This window comes from Trachemys scripta, chromosome 6 (genome assembly GCF_013100865.1).
Source record: "Trachemys scripta elegans isolate TJP31775 chromosome 6, CAS_Tse_1.0, whole genome shotgun sequence".
Lineage (NCBI taxonomy): Eukaryota > Metazoa > Chordata > Testudines > Emydidae > Trachemys > Trachemys scripta.
The window spans coordinates 70,733,511-70,758,932 of record NC_048303.1 but is presented as its reverse complement, the minus strand read 5'-3'; the positions used below and the strand labels follow the sequence as shown (position 1 = coordinate 70,758,932).

General features: G+C 38.4%; 1 protein-coding gene across 4 annotated transcripts in view; it reads left to right on the top strand.

The window, feature by feature from the left end:
• Window positions 1-25,422, top strand: part of DTWD2 (DTW domain containing 2) — a 187,690-nt gene that overhangs the window by 150,407 nt on the left and 11,861 nt on the right. Inside the window, exons 5-6 of one of the 4 annotated variants that reach the window (XM_034773753.1) lie at window positions 12,786-12,899; window positions 13,401-15,255. The exons of 2 other annotated variants lie outside the window; for them this stretch is intronic. In XM_034773753.1, coding sequence (XP_034629644.1) covers window positions 12,786-12,899; window positions 13,401-13,433 — 147 coding nt within the window. In that variant the 3' untranslated portion in view covers window positions 13,434-15,255. Of the gene's footprint in view, window positions 1-12,785; window positions 12,900-13,400; window positions 15,256-25,422 lie in introns of those variants that run through there. One more of the 4 variants, XM_034773750.1, reaches the window with a different exon arrangement.

The window sequence follows — 25,422 nt, the reverse complement described above, 5'->3', positions numbered from 1 at the left end:
CACTAGGAGGGTGGTGAAACACTGGAATGCGTTACCTAGGGAGGTGGTGGAGTCTCCTTCCTTGGAGGTTTTTAAGGCCCGGCTTGACAAGGCCCTGGCTGGGATGATTTAGCTGGGAATTGGTCCTGCTTTGAGCAGGGGGTTGGACTAGATGACCTCTTGAGGTCCCTTCCAACTCTGATATTCTATGATTCTAACTGAGGCTGAGTCCATAAGCATCAGATTATACACTGCAGGCTTCCTTGCAACAGCTGTCACAGTTGGCAAAGGTGATACGGAAAAACCATTACATTAACTTGGCCCAGTGGACACAATTAGTTTAGAGAGAAGAACAAGCTGGTTTGCACAGCAGTCTTGCTTGGCACACTTATGAAGCTGGTATATTGTATGAAGCAATCACAGAGCACTGTGGATGAAACTGCCTCTGGTTATGAAGTGATATGAATGGCATACTAGTAACAGATGGATAAGAAACATTTGACCTTCTAATACTTCACCCAACTAAAAATAAAATAAAATAAAATAAAGGATTTTTTAATAGGTTGGGACAAACATGACTACAAATGGCAAATTGAGGCTCACAATACTGTTAGGATAAAATTATATTACTATTGTTGGTAGCTGCTATCTACTTTTGGTAAATAAGTAAAATGAGTCTTAGTTGTGTGTTAAGTATACTGTTGGTCCAGTTTTATTTTTAATCTAAGAACCTGCTGAGGGAGTACCTGTGACGACTCCAGCTGTAACCTGTTTTCAAGTTCTGTTTGGTGAATTAGATGGAAGACGACTCTATATGATAGCTATTTGGGTTGCATATCTTAGAAAAAAAATTGCCCGCTTAAGACGTGGAACTTTACAAAGCAGTGCACAACTGATGCTGACAAATCAGTAGTGCATCCACTATGTCAATTTGCCCTACCCAACACATAGATCTGTGTATATAATAAAACTAAAACATTGCAGACATTACAGCACAGCGGTTCTAATTGCTGCATTGCATTGTTGAACCTTTTCTTTTAAATGATAGCTTTAGAAAACACTGGTACATTAACAATTATAAAACAAGTCTTTAAATGTTGTTAAAATCATGACCTAAAGATTGTGAGTTAGATCCTCAGCTGATTTCAGCTGGAGCTATAGGAACTAGTTCTATAATTATAACATTGTCATGTAGCTGACTTTGTTGAGAGAAATAAAAGTTAAGATAATCGGGGAAGGAACATAAAGTAAGTTCACACAAGGACATCAGTTGTGTGTATAATTCCTTTTATATTTTGCAATTTTTTCCTTTTACATAGTTTTTTTTTTTTTTTTTTTTTAAGAATCTGTACATATCATTTTTAATTCTTTGGCAATTTGCACCCTCCCTCCCCTAAAAAAAATTAACATTTGAGGAGCTCCATATGTTTTCCTGAAGTCAAAGTATTCCAGCTGTTGTAATGTCATCATTTTCATAGGCTACATCAGTTTTTGCTTCTAGCTTTTTTTTTTTTTTTTTTACTCTGAGTGTGATGCTTGCTTGTTCATAAATAGGCACAGTTTGAAGTAGGGGGACTTCACCTTCACTGTCACTCTCTAATGCTTCATTGGAACTCCCCTTTGCTACATATTCAGACATACAATACCTCATTTTCTCTTCTCCACTGGGTTTTTCAGTAACTTCTGTCACAACCATTTCTTAATGCTTGTATATCCAAGTTTGACATTATTGTCTTTATATGTTAGTTGGGGTCTTCAACTTAAATATGATTTACCACAGCAAGTTTACAAGATTTCAGTTTTACCTTTGCCCACTGAATGCAGCAGTCTGCTAGGTGTGAGCATATCACCCTGTTTGTCCAGACCCTGTCCTCAGTTTGATTCCAGTCCTCATCTTCAAAGTCCTCAAATTGGCCAAGCCTAGGCTATGCTACCTCAGATCCTGCCTCCATTTCTTTGCAACCATAACTTCTACAACAGCCAGGTTCCTCAGGGACAAGGGCGGGGCCTTGTGGAAGCATGAAACAAACCTTATGCAGTGGCTTGCTTAGATTTTAGAATGTCCTTTCACAAGATAATAGGAAAACAACAAATCTCAAGGTCTTCAGGATGAGATTCATCTCTTAATCATAACTTTCTCTTGATCAAAATATTACCAATAATAATATTTTACATTTTATCTCCAGTCTGATGGAAAAAGTAAGAGAACCAAAGACCAACTTTAGCCCAGGTGGTAGAACCCTGTAATTATGTTATGCACTTGAATACCATGGTGATGAGTGCATCATAATAAATACCTAGCTGGATTGTTGCTCATAGATTATTTTTGCAGGTATCCTCCACGTTAATTTTAGGCACTGTTTGAAGATTTCAGAGTCTGAAGTTTGCTGGATGAGTCTTGAGAACATCTGTTTGTGATAATGCTTGAGGAAAAATAAGCTTTGATGGTCCGAACTATTGTATAAAGAAAACACCAGCACCTCAGACTGTACATTGGTGCACTGATTTGATGTTTGATGTAATAACAGGCAAGATTATCCATGTGTGCATTCTCAAAATTTCTTGTTAATATAGCTCTTTCTTAATTTTTTTGGTCAACAAACAATTAAGATTATAGTCATCAGAAGCTTGGCATACCAGTTAAAATAGTGTTGCAGCAAAAGGTGCTAACGACACATTAGGATCATAGATATATATATATATATAAGCACACACAGGCCCTTATTAAGGAGGCTGTGTGGATTGAAACACAAAATCTATGTTGGTTGAGGTAATATGTTTTATTACACCAATTTCTATGCAGTCAAGTTTTTTCTTGAAGCAATCAATATAGTCAAGATTGTGATTTTGTCCACTCTGTGGGGCATAGGCAGGAATAGAAAAATATATGTTAAGCAAATAGATAGGATTGAAAGTCCAAGTAGGGCAAGCACTAAAACAGCTGCTTCTACAGGCTTGTCTATATTTACGGTGCCACTGCAGTGCTTCATGAAGACGCTACCTATCCCAGTGGAAGAACTTCTCCACTTCCCCAAGAGGCGGTAGATATGTAGACGGGAAAAGCCATCCCGTCAACATAGTGCTGTCTACACAAAGGGGGTGGGGGGCAGGGAGTTTGGTCAGAATAAATATGTTGCTCAGTAGCTTACACCCCTAAGCAACGTAGTTATACCAACATAAGTTGGTAGTGTAGACCAAGCCTCTGTAACAGGGCAGTGGTGCTTCAGCTGTGATTTCTGTAAGAGACAGTTGTCTTTATGCAGTTTGTGACCACCTTTGTTTTAAGGAAAGAGGGCTTGTGTACATTTTACAAATAAACAAATTGACTCAAGTTTTTTTTAGTGTAATGTCACTGATTTCTGCTTCAAATGGGAAACTGACCTACAAGGCCCACATTTTGCTACTGCTTGTCAAAAGGGCAACAATAATGGCTTTTTTGTGATTTTTTTTTAAGTGTCTTTAAAGTCATGTACTACATTCTCAGACAGAGCTAGCTAGAGAATTTTGGGGAGCATGCTGCGAGTAAACTCCAGGTTTGCAGAGAAGGTTAAGCAGAAGAAAAGCATTATACATTTTTGGGGTAGAGGAGCTCGATTTTTTTTTTTAATATGAAATATCAAAAATCTGTTATTTCCTGCGGACAAAGAATCATCCTTCACTCTCACTTCATGCAGAAAGGAGAAACAGCCTTACATGACTTTACTATTCAAGTCCCCCAAAGAGCTTGCCAAGGATCTCTTGAGCAAAGAGGCATGTGAGACTAAAATTTCAACAGGGGCAAAAACCCAGCAGAAAATAACTTGGAGAAAATGTTTTTATATCCTAATGATGCAGTAGAGGTGTGTGTGTGTGTGTCTCTCTCTCTCTCTCTCACACACACACACACACACACACACACACACGCATTTTTTTTTTTTTGATGAGGCTATTGTGAGAGAGAAGCTGGCTGAGCATAACTGACACTTTTTCACTGCTAAGATTAGAGTTTAGGAATTTGGGTTTATATTGAGAAAATACTTGAAATGCAAGTTAAAACAACTCAGAAATAGGTTTTACTTGTTCCATCTCAGATGGGACAACTATTCAGAGAGAAATCCATTTGAGGACAGACTTTCACACTCCAGTGCCTTTCATGAAATAGTGTTGTTGATTTCAGTGAGCCTATTCAGTATGAGAAATTGTGGCAGAATCAGGCCTTAGATGAATACTAAAGTTGAGATTTTGCCACCTTAACCCACATGCTGTACCTCATGTAATTCATTGAAATCAAGAGAACAGAGTAAGGTACTACTCATTGTGAGTAAAGGTGGCAGAAACTGCCCTGAATCCTGTGTAAATTACATAAGAGATATGTTACAAAAAAATTTAACACATCTGATGCAAAGAATTGTAATTTTAGAGAATTAATCATTTGTGATAGGGGCCTCAGCAGAACAAGCAGGGATTGTTCATAATTAATGCATTTCTTTTATTCAGAAGTTTTCACTTTTTCATTTTTCTTTCTCTCATTTTCCATGCATTTGAACTCAACCTTTTCAAATCCAACCTTTTTGTTTTATAAGTTTAATTGTTCACTAGTCCATTAATTGCCTTCACAAACATTGGAAATGTGATTGTAAGATTATTTACCTTTTAATGTTCAGCAATTCAAACTTATTGCCAGGTATTTGCTATCCATCATATACCATCTGCTGATCAACAGCCTATGTAAGGTAATAGTCCCATATTACGTTTGGAAAAAATATCCACTGTTCCCTGGTTGTTCCACAGATCTTCCTTTCACTGTATTATGGGTATATAATTCTTCTGTGATCTAGCTGTCATTGCTGTTTTACAAGTGCCTCATCGGCATAAACAATTCCTGGTCTGTGACATTTCTATAGTAATTATGGGACAAATTATGGCCACTCCATCATTGGTGCACAAGGGATGCAGGCAGACTCTTTTTACATCCATTGCCCTCTTGAACAGGAGGCAGCTATAATTTGGCTATTTGTGTTTCAGGAGCAAAAGGGGGAGTCAGCACTACCTCAGCAGTACATACTTACCAAGAGACAAGCACATTTTGTACAGCACCTAGAACAATGGCATCCTGGTCCATGACTAGGGCTTCTAAGTACTATAGTAATACAAATAATGGCTGGGAGGGTTTGGGAATTCCCCAGCTCTGTGTCAGTCATCAGCTAAAAGGCTTTACTGGGGGAAGTGCAAACTGTCTGTCAGGCAAGTGAGCACACTTTTCCCCCAGTGTCCCTTGAAATATTATATATGCTCCTGGCTACAACAGATGTAACACTTCAACAGCACTCAGGTGCTATACTTCTTCCTGCCATCCTAGTACATCTTGCCTTGTAGGAGCCTTAATTTGACCCTGTATTTGCTATTTCTCTGCCACAATTCAGAAAAAAGAAGAACAGGAGTACTTGTGGCACCTTAGAGACTAACAAATTTATTAGAGCATAAGCTTTCGTGGACTACAGCCCACTTCTTCGGATGCATATAGAATGGAACATATATTGAGGAGATATATATACACACATACAGAGAGCATAAACAGGTGGGAGTTGTCTTACCAACTCTGAGAGGCCAATTAATTAAGAGAAATAAAACTTTTGAAGTGATAATCATGCTTGCCCAGTACAGACAGTTTGATAATAAGTGTGAGAATACTTACAAGGGGAGATAGAGTCAATGTTTGTAATGGCTCAGCCATTCCCAGTCCTTATTCAAACCGGAGTTGATTGTGTCTAGTTTGCATATCAATTCTAGCTCAGCAGTCTCTCGTTGGAGTTTGTTTTTGAAGTTTTTCTGTTGTAATATAGCCACCCGCAGGTCTGTCACTGAATGACCAGACAGGTTAAAGTGTTTTCCCACTGGTTTTTGAGTATTTTGATTCCTGATGTCAGATTTGTGTCCATTAATTCTTTTGCGTAGAGAGTCAGATTTGTGTCCATTAATTCTTTTGCATAGAGACTAACACGGCTGTTACTCTGAAACCCACAATTCAGAGTTAGTCTACTGTTGAAATAGTACTTTCCTGAACAGTACTGACTGCCTCTTCCCTACTTTGTAAATTAAATTCACAAAATATAGAAATAAATAAATATATGGACAGCTTTTGGAGCAATCAGTCAAACAAAGCTACAGTATAGGGAATGGTTAATCACATTTCAGGAAAATAAATGTTTCTCGTTTTACACAAATAGTTTAAAAAGTAAAATCCAGGTCCAAATCCTGAATTCCATATTGTTCTTAGGGAAAACTCACTGAAGTCAATGTGTAAACAAGAATTTTCATTCATAGTAAATAAGAGATTTATTTTCTACTCTGTAAATCCCTTCAATTAATGAGCAAGAATGCCAGACTATGTAGGCTATAGAGACCGTCATGCATTAATTAGGAATAAGGCTCAAAATCTGGAGCAGTTGCCTGCTATGATTTGAAGGAAGAAAAAAATAAAATTGTTCTAAAATTTTATCTATGTAAAATACTTTCTAACACCTGAAGCCTGGATTTTCCCATCTGACAAGTGTTTTCACTTAATTCTGAATCTGTTGGAACTAATGAACTAAAGGAAGGTGGGGAGGGCAGGAGGGGATGGGAAGAGAGACTGTAAATCAATGGCCAGTTCTGCAGTGCTGTACATGGGTGAGGGTAAGTTTTCCTTTTGAGCCCTGTGGCAAACAGCTTATGCCCTGAAGCACAAGATTGATTATGTATGTATAACTATAGCTAGTGGGCCAAGTCCCGGGCTTAGTAACATTGGCTACGCAAACACCCTGGGTCCTTCATGGCCTGCCTTCTTTATGCAACAGTGGATGACTGCACTGAACTAGTTCTTAGGTTCAGTTTACGTGTCTGTAGTCAAAAGGTGTATCTATTGGAAGTTACTGATGTAGTATTTGCAATTTAAAAAAAAAGGTGGGGGGAGATAGAGGCTTAACAAATATAATATCCCTCATAGTTAGGAATTTTACCAATTGCTTCTGAACGAAATAAAAATTGTGTTGGTCCTGTTTTAATTTCAATCATTCTGTGGATTGCTAACAATTGGAATGTGTTAAGGGGGAAAAAAACAAAAACTAGTTTTGGATTGCACTGATACCAAATAAACAGACAAAAATAAGTCCATCAAGGAAGCAGGAAATGTACTTTGGTTTAAAATCCTAGAGCTTCTACAGGAAACAAAAATCATTAATGTTCTTGTAGCTTTGCATAAGGAGGGGTGGGGAATGTTTATTGCTTGTCTCTCTGCTTTCCTTCCTGTAGTTCATATTCTCGTGGTTACTGCAAAATCATATATATGGAGAATATGCTTGTATAAATTTGCAAACTACAGATTTGTAACCCTTACCTCCACTATTCTCAATCTTTCTTACTCATTACTAACAAAACCATAAATATTTGTAAAATTCACAGTATCATCACTTGCAGGTGTCATCATTTCTCAGTTTTATTTATTTTTTGCCTCTTTTTTTTTTTTTTTACCATTGGAAGGGATTTTATCTCCTCAGACTGGCACTGATAGATTTTTCTATACAAAACCTGGCTATGGGCTTCTAAGAGGAAATAAAAGTTTGTCATCATCCTGGTAGTCACTAGATGGAAAGATTATTTTCTATTTGTGGTTACTGGTGTTTGATAAATCATGTTCATTTCCAGAGATTACTAACAGTTGTAAGTCTGAACCTTACTCCTTATAAACTCAACTTTCATATGACACCTGAAATGTGTTTTATTTTTTATTGCATCAGATTTTCATGTGCCCTAATTACTGATGCACAGGGAACAAAAATCAAAACATGCGGAGTACATGTTCCGTGTGCACAGACCTTGTTGCACCTGAAAAATAATTGCATATTTTGCTGATGCATTGTGGCTTTTATTAATATAAGAAAGCCTTCAAAAATGATACATAGGGCCTGGTCTTTTAGTTTTTAATCTGTCCAAACTCTCATCTGTTGTGAGAGTTTGGGATGAAAGTAGATTGCAGGATTGGAGTTTTAGGTTCCAATTCCATAAATATTTGAGTGAAATTAATTTTACAAGCATGAGCAGTACAATTGAGTTCAATGGGACTAGTCACGTGGGTAAAGTTACTCTTAGGTGTTTTCAGGATCAAGCTTTAGTCATATTCATGTATATTTAGTTTTTGAAAATGACCATTTAGTTTTTGGTTGGAAGGAACCATGAATTATTTTGTCATTTTATAATTGTCCTCATAAGTTTAGTGAATACTAGACACTTTGAAAAAGCCCAATATTTGTATTTTAAATCTGTTTTTTTAATAGATTTGTATAACACTCGTTAGGTAGTACAATACATTCGGAGCACATTAATATTCAAAATACTCTGACTCAGAAAAAAACGGATACAGATTTATTGTATATACCATCATCTGTGCAGAGATTGCACAGCTGATCAGATCACTATTATGCACTACCGGTATGTTACTAGAAACTGTAGAATCTAGGAACTTAATTAAAATATACAGAATTATCTATAGTGGAGCTAATGGAAAGGCTGTGCTGTGGAAATGTTAAAGTACAGTGGTATTCAGCTGTGGTAGTGCTACCAGAGAAAACGTAAGTTCTATGATACCCGTTTTGTATAAACATCTTTTGTTCTTGAGGTACAGAGACAAATTACTGTTAATAGTAGGACTGTTGTATGTAGCCTGTTACACGTTCACTTCCTCTTTGTCCTCAATATTGTCTTCTGTGAAAGCCTTGATTTGGGGGGGTGAGGGTTGTTTTTGTTTTTTTACAAAAAATCAATTTACAGTCAAAATATCCCCAAAGTCATACTTTAACTCTCCCCCAAGTATAATAGAGACACCTCGATCACTAAATCCAGAATGATTTTTTACGTGTTGGCATTTTTTTGGCATATTTTGAATCTCTGGCTTAGATTACACAAGAATAATGGTTAGTCCCTTCAAAAGTTATTTTCTGGGGAAATTCTCCTCTCAATCTCTCTTGTGTTTTTAGATTTCTCCTCAGCTAAAGGTTTCCTCATTGCAATTCTAAGGGTCCTTATAGCTATATAAAATATTAAATATGAAGAGCTGAATACTAGAACCAAGGATGCAGCCTGCCTGGCTGGGCTGTGCAACTAAAATTTCTAGGAAGATCAAGAAGAAATAAATCGTTCCTTCACAGACTATGGGACACTGGAGCCACACTTGAGCATTTCCTGTGAGTCTACAGGAACTGCTCTCACCCCGTGGACTCCTGTATGGGGGAAAATGGCCAATGACCACATGGATTCACCAGCCCCTCTTGCAAGCATATTGAAATCAAATGCAGAGTTCTGTCATTAACAGGGGCATGTTGATTCTCATTGTGCTGATCCAAATCCTGCCCTATTACCTCAGCAGAACCCTACAGTTGTTCTCCTGGCTGTGGGATTTTTGTGACTAAGGAAGGAAGGGCAAAACTTGGGCTGGAAATAGTAAAGCGAGCTGTATTGTCTGCTGAAGTCATGTTACAAGAGGAGGGTCAGAGTTGCAGGAAGCTGAAGCCAGTTTGAGGGTTTATTTACAGCAGGTCTCCTTTCATCAGTTTTTTAGCTTAAAGAAGATCTTTGTTCTCCACTAAGCAGCAGTAAACCTGGGGGTCAGGCAGTTTCAGAACTCATGGACAGTAGGTATATCAGCAGGTTACACTCTGAGGTTTTCTTTGTCTGTGATTGGTTAGTTCCAATTTGCCTGTCCTCTTGCACATATTCCTCCAGTATTTTAAGCTGGTAACAAAAAATAACGAACAGCAAATTTACCAAAAATAGCACCAAAATTAGAGCCACAACAAAGCACGCCTTTTGTCTCATTTCCACCTTCAAATCCAGGAAGTTTACGTATTATAATTCCTGGTTTTTGAAATAGCTCCTCTTTTTAACATTTTCTTTGTCTTTTATTTTGAATCTCTTTAATGTAAACTTAATGTGATGCCAGATAGTGTCACAATGCACCAGAAAAAAGAACAGGAGTACTTGTGGCACCTTAGAGACTAACAAATTTATTTCAGCATAAGCTTTCATGGGAAAGGTACAATCCATTGCGAATTCCTGCTCTGGTTTAACTGAGAGGCTGAACTTCACTCCATGTGATTACAGTATCTCATCAATTATAAATGACACTTTCAGTGTTGGGAACTGAAGTAGATTACGGTTATGAAAGATATTGAAATTTATAACTTGGAGCTGATCTGTTGCATTATAGGCAGTTAATATTAAGCTAAGTGCACAATATATAATTACATATTTAAATGTATATCCAGAATATGTGTGTTCTATATTTTGATAATTTGAAACATCATACCATCATAAAATTTTTAGCTATAGTTAATAGAAATATGGTAACAAATGTAATTAATAATATCAAATGTTCTTGGTTTTTAATGTTTTTGTAGTTTTTTTGTCATGGAGGCTTAGGTTGTTAGAACATTTACATTGTACTCCACTTCACTGCCATATACCCTCAAGTTGTAATATTGGCAGGTATCACAAGCCAAGCAAGTTTGCTCTGGTTCAGTACTTGGTTCTCTTTGTGTTTCACACATCCCAAGCTTCTTCAAGAACTGATCTGGTATTTCAGTGAGTCATAGTCTTCTCTCTGAGTTGCAACAAAATCAATTTCTACTCTCTACTACTGGAGGTATAGTGTTACACTGAACTGCTCACCACTTGTCATTTTAAAAACTTGCATGATCCTTTTCCATAAGAAATGGAGTGTTTACTCCAAGGTCCTTGCCAAATTCCATCTTGGGTGATTACGTTTTGCTAAACTAAATTTCTCCTTTAGTTGCAGTTGTATATGGTATTCTTCATTTACATGGTTCTGTAGGGCCACATAGCAGCTGTTTAATAGTGCATTCTCCAGATGTGGATGTACTTTACTAATGGATGAAGTTGAATCCAATCCTGTACCATATACAATATTTGTATAACCAGGTTTTTAGTACAGTCACTTACTACACTTCATAGATATTTTAAGGTACTTCTAGATGAAAGGTCCTTTATAAATGTAAGGTTCATTGATTGTTATTAAAACAAGAAATTGGCAAATATATAAAATCCCTAACTACCCACCTCCTGTGCTACCAAAACACTTGCAGATAATCTGGTGATCTGATCTTGTCTAATGCAGAAAAGTATGGCTTGCATGTTTGTCTTGTAAGCATAATGCTCTCAGAAATCTTTGATATCAATGACAAAGAGAGAAACTTTTAAGTTAGTTTCTTCATATTGCCATATTGTGACAAGTTTCTTCTTAAGTTAGTTTCTTCATATTGTGTTCCTCAGTGCCACTGAGTTTCAGCAACCTTCTGGACAGCTGTTCCAATTGGTACTATGCAAATGCCTTCCTTCAGCACTGAACATTTGGAGACAAGGTTATAAAGGGATTAGTCTGCTCCAGCTGTTTCTTCTTTTCAACAGCTACGTGTAAGCACAGGGACCTTGTCTCCATGCCCAGAGAAACATGACACAAGTACCTGTTATTGACTAAATGAAGTTCATAAAAGACCCTGAACCCAGTAGAATCAGTGTGGCTCCATTGCAGAGAAAGGGCATAGATTTTGAAAAGCGCTCATGGGTGGTGTGCAGTCCTGTCATGCTGTAGAAATGTACTGTGAAATTGCATAGATGTGTACCCATCTACCCCAGCACAAAGGAAGGTTGAGGGGATTTACCACTGGAAGTATGAAGGTATGTTCAGTAGAGCCTTGAGCTCGAATCCATCAGTCAAAATTGACTGCTGGTCTACAGCTGAAGAGAAGTTAGCAGGAAGGATAGTGTTTTATTCCCTCTTTCTTCTCCCCATGAACCACCTTGCACAAAAGGCTTTTTACTCTGGTTTCGCTCAGGGGAGCAAATTTTGTTGTAAATGGGTGACTGAAATATCACTGTGGGGAGTGCAGTAATGGTTTAGTATCCAACGTGTACTTTTTCGTTATCTCTTCTCTATATATTGATGAAGTGACCATAATGGCATATACAGTAAAGCTGGTAAAACACAAATACTACAGATCCAGTACTGCCATGCATACACAGACAAAACCTACATTGGAGTCCAGTTTCATTTTGCCTTAAAGTACAGGACTGGTCCCCATAAGTAAAAGCGTTGGGTATTATAAGATTATTATTTCTTCAAGAGCCTTACTATAACAAAACTATATTTGGACAATTGTCATTTTCAGGCTTATAGTACTAAGAGAAACTGTAACAAGAAGTTTCTGGAAGAATTGTCTAAAGATTACAAGAATGTCTTTTCTGGCACAGCAGTTGCGCCAACCACATTATCTCCATTTTTCTGATAACTGCTCAAGACACCTCGATACCCCCCTCTATTTTAACAGACAGAGATGGCATAATGATGAGCATGTTGCAAAGTGCTAGTTGGACACACATGGAAGGACACTCCAGAAAGTCATGGTAGTTGGTACAACCCCCTCCCCCCCAAAAACAAAAAAACGATAGTGAGCAAGATAGTGAGATCCAGAACCCTCATTAGTATGTAGTAGCATAGTCTCCTTTCTTATGTTGATCCTTTGCAAAGGAGCAGCACATCAGCATGTCTAACACTGACAGACACCAGTCTGGGACCTCTGGAGCTTAGTGCAGGAACATCTACCGCATGAGCTAAAAGCCACTTGTTTGTTATCTAAGGCTGTAGAGCAGACTCATTAATTGCTCTATAAGTGGTCTTGTTGCCACTAGATGGGACAGAACACCATACCCAGAAGGTGTCTGGGTTACACACGCATAACTAGAATATATGGTTTATGCCTTTCTCTGTTCATATGTAGATCAATGATCTAAGACTGTGTGGGAAGCAGTGGCACTACTGCATGCCGTCTCCTCCTCCATCTCCATACCTAGTTCTGCTGGTTTGGGCTTCCCTTCCTCCTGCACAACTGGAGGTGAGCATTCATGGTGACGAGAGCTAAACAGGCAGGTAGACTCCATGAAGATCAGTGAGGATTAAATAAGATCTGACCCAAAGTTCAACCAAAACTTAAATCCTACCTGATACAAATTTTTCCTGAGGTTCAAAATAGTACAGGTTTTATTTTTTATTTTTTCCATTTTCATATACCTGTGAAGTTTCTGGTTTCTGCTAGAAGTATCAAAATACAGTGGACCAAATTCTCTGTACTGCCTGAGTAACTAGGCTATGCCCAAAGGAATGCTTCTGGGGTCAGAGGTGAGATGGAAAGGGAGGAGTTTGAGGGGAGGGTCCAGAGCTTATTGTGGACAGTGGATCCATGACTATACAGATCCACCTGTTGAACTCCATGGTCTGCAGCAGTTCTTCATAGCCACTGTGTTTTTTCTCTCTCTGTCATGTGCATGGACATTTAACTGGAAATTTGTGTAGCCATGGCACCACTAATTGTGCACTCTTAAATTTCACCCAACAGCACAGGGCAACACAGAGTGTGAAGATCCCCTGAATGTGCTCTCTGCATCACCATTCCGTGCGCACAAACACATTCAGCAGAAAAACACCTCACTTTCTCTGGCTTTCACACACTGCTTGCCTGGAAGCGGCTGAGGATTTGGACCTATATGAAGATCTTTCCCAATTCTAAGATCTATGGGAAATCTCCAAAAAGAGCCCAACAAATTATTTAGACTAGAGAAGTCTTTGAGAACTTTGAATAAGTGTCTAAACTTGTGACTTTGTTTATATTGGTGTATTAAAAACTATGAGGTGTTTTTGCAAACCATAAGTACATGTTCATTAATTGAATAAGTAGCTTATAATTTCCTCATGCTATTCATTCAAATACCAGCAAATGTGCAGTTTTGATTACAGAAAATTAGAGACCTATATATTCCTCATTTTCTAAAGTGTTTGTGCTTATGTTCAGCCTGTAGCTTGTGTATTATTACAACTGAAGCATTAAGCAAAACCTTTTGGTCCTGGACAGAACAAATTGATCCAGTAAGTGCTCTATGTAAAGAACTCAAATTAAAGTAACTGGGAGTTACTCTGTATTTGGGGGTGCTAAGAGAATCCTCTTTAGGCGAGTCTTTCTTTATTTTCAGTAAATTGTGAAACTTGATGGTCAGCAGGAGAAACTGTCCTTCAGCAAGTTAGGATAATTTGAATAACATTGGTTTGTTTTGTTTGATTCATCTCATTTCTGGTCAGCAGTGTTTATTGCTTCTACTTAGTGACTTTTGCTTTGACTGAAAGGTCTCGGGTAATTTGCCAGATGTCAGAAACATATGTGATCTTATGCCTTGGGTGCATGGCAAAATCTTTATTAACTTACCTTTACTGCTTTGCCATTCTTTTCATAATTATTTTTTAACTCCTCAGTTGAATTTCATATTTTTGAATGTGCCTGTCCTGTTGTTGGAATGTTTTGTTGACAATAACAAGGTTAATAGTAGTATGTCCATGCTGCTCTTGGATTTCTGAATGTCTACTTGAGTTTGTGTCCATAATAAGCAAATACTTCGAATTTTAAACTGTCTAGTTAAATGAAGGTGTTTTTTAAAATCACATTATACATATTTTTTCTGAATGTTCCCCTCCAAAGCTCCTTCCATTTCTTTTTCCATTTTAAAAGGAAGTACTCACTAGCAATAACAAATAATGAAAACTAGTGAAAGCAAAAGTAATTAGTGTGTTCCAAAGAACAGTCTCTATGCACAGATACTACTTTTTGACATTGAGCTATTTAATTTTCCTTCTGGTGTTTTCCAGGCTTCTCATATTTACAGGTAATTAAAGTTAAATAGCTGTGACAATATGTGTAATTAAATTTTCTTTCTTCATTTCATGACCCTGTTCTCTAGATCCTTATTCTGCTCACTGACTGAATTTTCTTGCAGCACTTTCCTCCTGCATTAATTATTAAAAGAATAGAGCTACATAAAATATTGATCTGTTGCCTGACATTCATTTTCGAAATGTAAGCGGAGCAAGAGGTAATACAGGAGCCATTTCAAGAGCTTTTCTTTCTGTTAATACATAAACTGTAATGCATGAAAAGATATTTCACTGAAAATGGATGTTCATTTTATTTTACTGGGTGTTAAGTATGCATTCCATAACAAACTTTAAAATATAATTATTTTTCCACAACATGCTGTCTTTTATTAAACTTCTTCCACCATTGTAGCCAAAACCCAACAAAATCTGTTCAAGACTGAGACTATACTCTAGCTGAATTTCAGATTGCCTATGCCTGGGTTTGTAACTGAGTCTAAGCACAATAAAATCTGGTCTACTCTTAGGCATCGTCTTTACTTTAAAAAAAGGGGAACGGGGCATTCTTATCTCAAGTTAACTAACTTGAGGTAAAATCCTAGTGAAGATGAGGCAGACTGCAGTTTTCACATTAGTTAGCAGGTCAAGTTCAAGCTTAGGCCTACCTGAAGGCATAAACTAGACCTGCTAACTCTTATGAATCCTGCAGCCTGCCTTGTCTTCACTAGGATTTTACTTGAAGTTAGCTAACTTGAGTTAAGAATACACCTTTTTTGTTGTAGTGAAGACAAGGCCTTAATTTTCTATTGTTTCTCCTGTTTGTAATAATCTTCGTACAGAAGTGTAAGAAAAAATCAGTGGATAAAAAACAAGCAAAGTAAATTTTGTTACATTTTGTTATATGACTGTGTAAGCACTGAATTTTCCATTCACAGTTTTTGTTTTCTTCCTTATTAGTCCTACTCTAGCTTTCTCATAATCATTTCAGTCTTCCATCTTTAATAACAGTACTTGGTATATGTAGTGTTTTTCTTCCATAGCTCTTAAAGGACCTCACAAAACGGGGTAAATATTATTATCCCTGTTTTACAGATGAAGAAGTTGGGGCTCACAGAAGCAAAGTGACTTATCTAAAGTCACACAGTGAATTGGAGTCATCTGTTGATTCATAGTGCAGGGTCCTTCCCAGTGGCAGAGCTAGAAGTGGAAATTTTGGGTGGACCCCGACTTTCGGGTGGACAGGCAATGACCGACTGTGCTAGCTCAGTTTCTCCCCCAACGCTATGCCCTCTTCCTAGTCCTGCTGCCCCCAGACAAAGGGCTTCACCTGCCGAGCTGGGCACGTGCATGGGGCGGCTCAGAAAATGGCAAGGCAGAGCTGCCAGAATGTAGGTTTCTGAAGGGTGGGTGCATAGCTCCATCCTGGATTTCAGGTGTCCAAGTAACGCTCTGGGCCACTGTGGCAGCACTATACCTCTGCTCAGATTTGGGTGGGCCTGAATGCTAAGTGGGTTGGCCATGGCCCACCCATGGCTATGTCCCTGGTCCTTTCTTCAGTGAAGCAATGTCCATAGATTCTAGCACTTAATCTTCAGCCTGTTTGAGGCATTGGAGGCAGATGCAGACTTATCAGCCCCTGTCAGCAGCCTAGGCTTCTGCCACTGAAGAGGCAACCATTTTAGGTTACATCCACAGATCTGGATTTTCAGCCAGTTTAACTGCAGAAACTTGAAATAATTCTATAGTAAGTTGAACATATGCCTGCTCTAGATCTAAGGTATCAAGAAACAATTATATTCTTTTTGTACATATTTATTCTTCTCGTATAATTTGCTCAAGGTGGGCCAGTTCAGTGGGCTTTACTAATTGATCAAAGGAAATTTCCTGGTAAGCATGCATACATGTTCCTAAGTCACTGGCCTGAACACCTAACTAGTTCTTACATTTTCATACCACCATGCAAATATCTTTTAATATTTTTATGGCAAACATGAAGGGAAAGGGCTCATGCTTGAAGTGTTAGCTTCCTTCTCTTCCACCCTCACTCATTACATGCAACCGTGAGAATGAAAAATATGTTGATGGGGTTGGGGAGGCAAGGGAGCCAACACACAAAATACTATCAAAAGCAATCATGAATAATTAGTCCGAGTCAAGCAAACGCTCTACAGACTTTAGACATATTAGGAAAATATGACCAAATATTCCAATTTTAAGTAATGTTATTATGGAATATTTATCATGATGCTGTCTAAGATGGTAGAGTCCACCTTTGAGGTACTCAATTTTTCTATTCTTAAATCACCTTCCAGATAAAATAAATTTTGAATGTCATAACTCTGCTCTGTAAAGTCAATGAAGGCTACTTACTGATATGACAAATAAGGATATCCGTTGTAGATTCTGAATTCATTGCGAAGGCGGTGTTAGTTTTCTTCCATTAGGTTGCTTTACTTTTTCCTCAGTCAGAGACCATTATACAAGCTCAGCCTTAAGGCTTTTTGATTATCCTGGAGGTAAAAAAATAACCTTTCAGTATATTCATAAAACGCTAAATGGCTGAAATTGTGATGTATGAGTATCACCATTATTGGGAGAAAGAAGAATTGAGAGTAAAAATAAAGCTGTTTCATGCCTGATCTTAGAAGGTATTGCGAGCCTCTTCTGAGGTGCTGAGTACCCTCAGCTCATGATGAAACCAAAAGGAGTTAAGGGTGCTCAATACTTCACAAGATTTAGTTCTTGATAAGAACTATGATGACAGTGGTGGTGATGAGTGCTCTATAAATGCCTAGATACATAGAAAAGTAGCCAGCAGTAAATTGATTTAACAAGCAGAAGGAGCATGTAGGGAGTCACTAAGAACTCTTTAATATATATCCTTCATCCTGTACTGTATGAAAGAGAGGGTCACATTTGGACTAGGATAGTTACTAGGGCCTAATCCTGCAAACACTTTCTACTAAGAGTAGTGTTTACTACTATGAGGAATCTTTTTGATGTCAATGACCTTCCTCATAGAAGTAACCAGTACACCTGGTAGTAAGCAGTACATCAATAGTCTATACTATAGTCTATACAGCATGCTCCTGTTCTGGAACCTCAAATCTTACCAATATTCATATCTTTTAGTATCTAAAAATAGCAAACTTGTTTTCTTTTTGGGTGTGTTGATTTTTGCTTTAATAGTTATTTTAAATCTGGATATATCTCCTTTTTTGTAAGCAGGTTTTCTAGTATAGTTTATCTTACAAAATACAGGATTCCTGTTTATGGGCCAAATTCTGCAGTCTTTACACACGCAAAACTATTGTTGAAATAAATGGGAGTTTTGCCTGTTTAAGTATTTCTACCAATATAAATAAAACCCAATGTATGATTATTTTGTTTAAACTGGATTTTTATTTTATCACAATTTTGTCTTGAACGGACAGAGAAAGTCATATAACGTTGTAGTCCCTGGGAATGTAGAGCGATAGAGAACGCATTTTAAGGACAAAAAAGTTGTTTGCCTGTATGATTTCTTTAAAGGGAATGACTTTCTATAGACGCATATTCACTTGTTCAACTCTCAGATAAGAACTTGTGTTCAACAGATTAGGGTAGTCAGGTTGAAAAAGGACTAATAGTTTGAAACAACTTCATAGTACTTAGAAGCCTCACGGTTTGGGGTATGCATGTGTGTTTGCATCCACACTGTATTTTCAGGGATCATCAAAATTAAACTTTTGGAAAAGCTTCTGAGTCAGACTACATAAGTAAGTGTGTGTGTGTGGTGGTGGGGGGTCTGTATACTGTAGTTCCATTTTTCCACACGTTTTGTTTTCAAATACAGTTGGGCCCCAGTGACACGAAGTAGACAAATCCTGTGCACATCACAATAGTGCATCTTTAGTTATTCTCACACAGAAAATAATCTAAAAGCAAGACCAAAATTTTCTAAAATATTCAAAAGCATTTTTTTCAGAAAACGCAGCAAGCTGTTGGTTTAAAAAAAGAAGTAATATCCTTTATATGTGAATCCATGAAATTATAGGATAGTTCATTTTACCTTCATTCAAATTCTCTATTGTGCCATCGTAGAGAGGGAACTAAACGTAGAGATGAAGCTTTTAAAACCAACAATTGTGCACGGTAATGAAAGAAAGAGACTACATGGTTGCTTAGGGTTATATTCTGCCACCCTTGCTCATGTTGAGCAATACCTTATCTAGTGAGTAGCCAACTGATTTCAATTGGACTACTTGTGGACTAAAAAATACTCCACATTAATGTGGATGGTAAAATCTGTCTCATTAATTGTTGGTTATGGACAAGAGTACTCCTGAAAATACCTGGAAAATCATTTGAGAATGCATTCTCATAAATCTGATTGTTAACTATATCAGAGTCATTGCTAGCAAATTGTGATGCCATAAATCTGATCACTGAACAGATATCCTGGACGTCCCATTTACATAGCTATAAGAGAGAGAGAGATTAAGGAGCCTCCCTGCTCTCGGATGATCTCTGCAAGAGCTAGTGAGAGTTGTCCACCCTTCGCCCAGGAAAACATGGGGGTTATTACGGAGTTTCTCCCAGTTACATAGGGATGAAAAAGAGCAGGGAGTAGGCAGAACTATGTCTTGCCACTACCGTACACTGGTCCTCGGAGGTTGATCCTGTTGGGGAGAGAATAGTAGGCTACACCCTTTAAAAGGTTTCCACAGATGACTTTTTCCCTCCCTACCCTCCAGTGCAACTCTGAGATAGAATCCCTCCCTATGCTCCTCCTGGGTGGTGCAGCTCTGCATCATACTCAACTCAGGCCTGTGGCTGAATGCCACTGTGTAGGCCTAAAGCAATAGGTTGCTTAGGAAGAGGAAAAAAAGGAGACTACAAAACAGAGAGGCATCTTGTAGTAAAAGAAATTGTGTGGGGAAAATACAGAAAAAGGATGTCAGCTAAATGGAAATTGAATGAGATGTTTTCCCTGAGGTTTAGCTGAGAGTTGTTAGTGTGGCTTGGGAATGTGCAGGCTGCAATTTATAGTAAATTTGTGTCAGCAATTTACATATGGCAGAATGCACAAAGGTAGCATGGATACATACATACGTGCAATCTGCAAAACGTGAAGGAAAGGGGAAAGGTTTTTGTGACATCCATTTAGTTTTTTGACTTTGCATTTATGACAGTTGCGTGACAGTTATTCCCTACAGAATTTGAAAACAGAGAGCTCTTAAAATGTCACTTTAAATTAAAGCCAGGATGTCTGAGAGAGCTAACTTATTTATGTTCTTGATGTAAATTTCAATAGCGTGCTGGGGTTTACTTTGCTCTGGGTTTTTTCTCTGTCACGAAGGTAGCTCATGGAACTTTATTTAGCTGCAAGGTTATGAGATTTTTGCATTTTAGAATATGAAAAGAAATATAGTAGAAAACAGACACTGTTAGCCTTTTAGGCAAAAGGTAAATGTGTAAACTCTTAATATTGTGAGCCATATATTCCCATTCCCTGTCTGGCTGACTCTCTTTTGGGGATGGTTTTTGCGCCAGTGGTAGAAAAAAAGTATTTCCTGCATTTTCCCCCCAAGCACATAAACTGCAATTGTTCCTAGCCTTTGAGATAAGTCTGCAAGGGGGTTGTGTGTTTAAATTTCCTGCTAGTCCCCTCCCCTGCACACCCTTCCAAGGACCAGGAATAATCTAGCTCGTATTTTCCTGGTTTTAATATTAATTCAGCATTTAATACTAGTTCAATAATTAAACCTATAAATGATACCAACCACTGCTGCAGGTAAAAAGAATGACTACTAAAGGTTCTGAACCTTGAATTCACTCTAAGGCTATGTCTGCACTGCACTTTTGTCAGCCAGGGGTGTGAAAAAACACCCTGACCGACAAAAGTTTTACAGACGAAAAGTGCCAGTGTGGACAGTGCTTTGTCAGTGGGAGATGCTTTCCTGCCAACAAAGCTACTGCCCCTCGGTGGTGGTGGTTTTATTTTTTCAGCAGGAGAGCTCTCTCCTCCTGACAAAGAGCGGCTACACTGCATACCTTAGAGCGGTACGGTTGTAGCGGCACAGCTGTGCCGCTGTAAGGTGCGCAGTGTAGACATAGCCCAACGCAGATGAAGGATACCTTGTCGCAAACTGGACTTATCTTTTTTGGGTTACTATTATTTCTAAAAAATGAACATCCAGAAACGTGCTAGGCTTCTCACAGAACCTATCAAAGGCACTTTCCTTGGTCTGAGAAGCGTACAATCTAATTATAGCAAAAACAAAACAAGTATGAGGCATAAACAGTGTGAAAGATCGGTAGACAGTGGGACAAGGTTACTAACCAGATGGTCATGCTGCGTTCTTATCTTGAAGGATGCATTGTATTTCTAAATATATTTTTGGATGAGCTTACATTTTGTTTTGAGGTTAGAACTAATGAGAGAAGAGTAGAGCTGGATGCATAAATAATTTTTCAGTTCTGAAAAATAAAAAAAATAGTTCAAGTTGAACAAAACTATTTTTTTCAGAATTTTGGGCGTATCAATAAAGTTGGGGAAATTGTTTCAGGTATTTTAATTTTTTTTTTAAGGGAAGTGAAGGGCTAGATTCACAATTCATAGCCAGAGGAACAGCCACTGGTGCTGGATCCCCCTTATAATCTTTAGACCAGTGGTTAGTTCATTCTCTTAGGATGTGGAAGATCCAGGTTCAAATCCCTGCTCTTGAGCAGGAGATGGAACCCAGGCTTGCCCACTCTTAAGTGAAGTGCTCTAACTACCAGGCTCTGGGGTGCCCCCAGAAATGTTTCACATGGTGCACACACAACACTTTTGTGCCTGCTGGCTCCTCCATGCGGGCACTCACCACAGCCCACCTCCCTCTCCTTGCAGCAGGTCTTAAGTCTGCTGCTGAGCGAGTCCTGCAGGCAGAGTGGAGACATCAGCTGCTGGAAGTCGGGCAAGGCTGGGCAGTTTTGATCTGTAATCCTAGCTTGAAAAATCAAAATGTCTCATTTCATTAATGTTGAAACTGTTCATTTAGATGTTGTTTTTCATTTTCATTTTGACCAAAACTGTTCACCAGAATCAACACAAATTCACAAAATGTTTGGATCAATCCAAACCTGCATTTTTAGGTGAAAAAATAGTTTTGGTTGAAGAATTTTGCTGAGCCTTCAAGAGCAGTGAGGGAGGTAAGAGTTTCATGAGAACAGAAGATGTTGAGAAGAGGTGGGACATTAAGATGGAAGGGAGGGATGGGGACATTTATGTACAATAATATTCTATACAATCTCTCTAGTCCTAATAAATTCTACTATTCATAACTAGGATGAATTTCAGTCACATTGTGTTATTGTAGTATGATTGGCCTATAGTCATATTATGCCAAACTTGTACTCCCATCAGTTCTCAAAAGCTAAACAGGATGGCCTGGGTTGCTGTTTGAATGCGAGATCTCCAAGGAAAGTCTAGGTTGCTGCAAGAGGTGGTGTTAGTGCCTGAGGGGCCGGGTCCTGAGAGATACTAAACCATTCCCATAACTCCCACACAAGTCCTCCGTAAATGGAGCAATGAGCCAGTGCTTCACCATGTACCGACAGGGCACTGTGTTGGTACAGGAGCCAGCTTACATATGAGACATTAAACCAACATAAAACTTGTTATTATGTCTTTCAAGACCTTGGAAGCCCTAGGCCTTCTACACAGTTGTACATGGAAATTAGATACTTGATTGCATGCAGCCTTAGACTTCTGATGTCTTGAAACTCAAGCCCAAAATTTTTGGTGGCACTTAATGTAGGAGAAGAAATGCTAACTCCAGTGTCCCAGCCAATTTGCAATGAGTAATTGCATTTGGCTTATCTAACTTTCCCCTCCAGCTTGAACTGGTTGAGGTATTCTTAATTTCCTTCCTTATACTCTTGTATTTCCTTCCTTAAACTTTTGCTGAGTGCTGTTAAATGACTTCTTTTTTTTCAATTCAGAGACTTTTGTATTTCAGTGATGACTGAAGTTATTCGAATATATGTGTCTGGTTTGTAAATTGTTTTGAGACTCTTCAGGGTGAAAGATATGATATAGTAATTACTGTATCACTATATCTTCACTATTTTATGGGAAAGTGGATGCAAAATGCCATGACTTCTGTTGTGAAGTGTCCTATTGGTGGTTGCTTTCATGTGTTCCTTTCTAGAATTCAAGGTGGAATAAACAAGCTATGACAACAGAATATTCTGATTTGGGACAGATAATGCACAAAGACTACTAACTCTCATCTCAGCACTTAGCATGTGTAGCTGGGCTAATCTTTTATGAGATGTGCAAAGGGAAAAGTGTGGAAGCACCATTCCTTCAAGCTAGTGGAGCAGTTCTGCAGAGGCTGTTTCACCCCCATGGCTAAAGTAGCCTTGCATGCCCTTAGCATGGCCTTACCATGGGCTAGAGGAATAAACAGTAGCAATTCATCTCTAGGCCAGGCAGGTGAAGTGTTCCCACTGAAACCAGACAGGTGACGTGTTCCTCTAAAATCTCACCAGGATCTACTGCTGTGGGAGTAGGAGTGGAGGGTCTGCATTTGCCCTAGAATATGCAGTTCATTTTATGTCCTTCACCCCAGTGTAAATCTGGCTGTCATACCATATAGAATTCTTGTTTAATGTATGATAATGAGCTACTGGTATAGTGTAATAGAAAACATAATCTGTTAATGAGCCATTAGGCAGGAGCCCCTTTTGTGAAGACAGATGAAATACGAAGACAGAGACTGGCACTTAGGTACTGATTTTGCAGACATGAAATAATCAGCTTTTTGGGATAATCAGCCACTAAATGTACAATATCACTTTCTGGCTAACTATGAAATTGTAATATGAATGCATTAGTTAAGGAATCAGTCATACGTTGGGCTGATCCGTTTGCAAAAATGTGATGAATAGTAACAGAAAATGAAGATGTTTCAAGTAAAGATGACATTAAATTTGCAGAAAATAACTATAAACCTTTTCCTCCCCACATTCCCCCTCTGCAAATATATAAGCATATAAAGTACATATTCGAGAGGTCCATTTTTGTGTCCCTTTAGATTTATATTCTACAGTATGTCCTAATGTTCCATTAACAATTGTTGATTCCAGACCTGTTTAAATATACAAAACATCCCATTAAAATGCTGCAGTAATCAACCTTAGAAATAACATAAGCATTTATTACCATGATGAAGGTCCCCCACCCATATGCAGACGTGCTTTGTAAAAAACACTCTTGTGAGTGGGTTTATGCTACTTGCAGGGAAAGCAGTAGGTGGCTCTTTAGAAGCCACTGCTGTGCAGAAATACCTTGTAGTATGTGAGTCACTTCCACGTCCGATTCCGTGAGCCACTTCCACGTCAGATTCCCTTGACTTTTCCCCCACAAGGCTAAATGGGGGGAGGCACACTGGTCAATAATTCTTGCGTGGGGGAGGACAAGAAAGGATCTTACTGCCCAACCCTGATTTTCTCCAAAAACAGAAACACGTACTTAATTCTTCATTTTCTGGCCCAAGAAGCCACTGTGGACAGTGGGTAAGGAACATATAGATAGCTTTAGAGGAGAGGGAGGGAGATAAGTTTCCAAAGGGGAGGTCAAGCTGTCTGAAGAAGAAAAATCTACAACTGAAGCCTCTGTCATTCCCCCAGGAGATGAGAAGGGTCCTGATGGTGTGCCAGCCTACTGAGTCCTTTCCTCAATCCCAGCTTTTGTTGAGAGAAGGTGCATTGGATGGGGATTGAATACATTATGGGAATTGACTGGTTGTCGTATTTGGGGCGTGAATGTGGGAGTTGTACATATCTTGGAAAGTGAGTATGAATGGAGGTTTGTATTTTGAGAGCCTAAGTGAAAAGTTGGGGTGCTGAATGGACTTGCAGGGCTCTCTCGTTGAATTTGTGGGGTAAGTGGATAAAATATGTGGAGACTGGGTGAGATGTGGAGGGAGTTCTTATTTTATTATTTGTGTTACCATAGCTCATAGGAGCCCTAGACATGGACCAAGACCTCCAGGAATGAAGAATGAGGAAGAGGCTAGGAAGAGGGAAGAAGAAGGATTTTGGTGAATGCACAGGTTCTAGAGGGAGAGTGAATGGCAAACATAGTGGAGCATGAGGAGGAAGGAAAAAAGAGATCATCCACAGTGGAACGAGACAGACAGGCACATATACAGACAGACATTGAAAATGACAAAAGAAAAGTGCACTAATATATATGAAGCAGGAAAAGAGAAGGAGCAAAATAGAGACAGATATAAAAAATTTCATTTTAAAAAGTCTTTAATAGAAAACTGATGTCAATTGTTACTGTGATATAAAGATAGAAATATACTGTTTACATAATGCAAAATACCTTTGTCTGAATTGAAATGGGTGTTGGGAATTCCTTGCCTTTTTGGGATGGATTTCTCTCTAGATACTGCTAGAACACCATAGCCAGGAGCTTAAAGACATTTCTGAAGAATATATGTTTTTGCCTTTGAAATGTACCAGATAATACCAAAATCCATGTTCCTTAGGGAAACCAGACGGACTCTTCTAAAATAGCTTTATTCCTTAAACCCCTACCTTCCCTCCAATCCAAATCAACTCAGTATTTTGTAGGTTCTTCAAATTATATTGAAGAATATCATTATTCTTTGTTCCTGCCAGCATATCCATTCATTCTCCTTGCCTCAGTTTGGCTCCTGAGGTGATTGCACTTATTA